Source organism: Penaeus monodon, chromosome 32 (genome assembly GCF_015228065.2).
Source record: "Penaeus monodon isolate SGIC_2016 chromosome 32, NSTDA_Pmon_1, whole genome shotgun sequence".
In the NCBI taxonomy this organism is placed as follows: domain Eukaryota; kingdom Metazoa; phylum Arthropoda; class Malacostraca; order Decapoda; family Penaeidae; genus Penaeus; species Penaeus monodon.
Window position 1 is genome coordinate 32934455 of NC_051417.1, and position 537 is coordinate 32934991.

Genomic DNA, 537 nt, shown 5'->3' on the forward strand with positions numbered 1-537 from the left:
GATTAACCTTTTTTTAGCCATCCTTGTTTGTGGGCTTTGCAAGCCTTTAAAAAATAATCGTGCTAATTTGGTTTTAGGGAGAGAGAGTGTGCATCTATCTTGTCTGTCTGTCCCCACTAGAATTTGAAAACTTTTTATCTCTCATTTCAGCTGAAAGTGGTCTGCGCCGCACTGAGGCAAATGAACTGATGAACTGGTTGAAGACTGTGCTAGCTGGCCGTTGCTGGACAGTTAAGGCCACACCCCGTTTAGAGACTCATCCTTGTGTGGTGACGGTGGAGGAGATGGGGGCTGCCAGGCACTTTGTAAAGACGCAGTTCACTCAAGTCTCAGAGGAAGCTAGATACTCTCTCCTGCAGCCTCAGTTGGAGATTAATCCTAAGTAAATATGTGAACTTTTATACACCTTTTCTGTTTTAAATTTAGATGTGGATATGGTGTAAGTTGGTAATCAAGACTATGAAGAGATTTGTGGCTGTAGAATGATAAGACATGTAATTGGAGATATGTAATAGATATATAGTTTTGAACTGGTGT

General features: G+C 41.3%; 1 protein-coding gene across 1 annotated transcript in view; it reads left to right on the top strand.

The window, feature by feature from the left end:
• LOC119593827 (heat shock protein 75 kDa, mitochondrial-like) overlaps positions 1–537 on the top strand; it is a 35708-nt gene that overhangs the window by 34121 nt on the left and 1050 nt on the right. Inside the window, exon 11 of the mRNA XM_037942857.1 lies at positions 151–382. Coding sequence (XP_037798785.1) covers positions 151–382 — 232 coding nt within the window. The remainder of the gene's footprint in view (positions 1–150; positions 383–537) is intronic.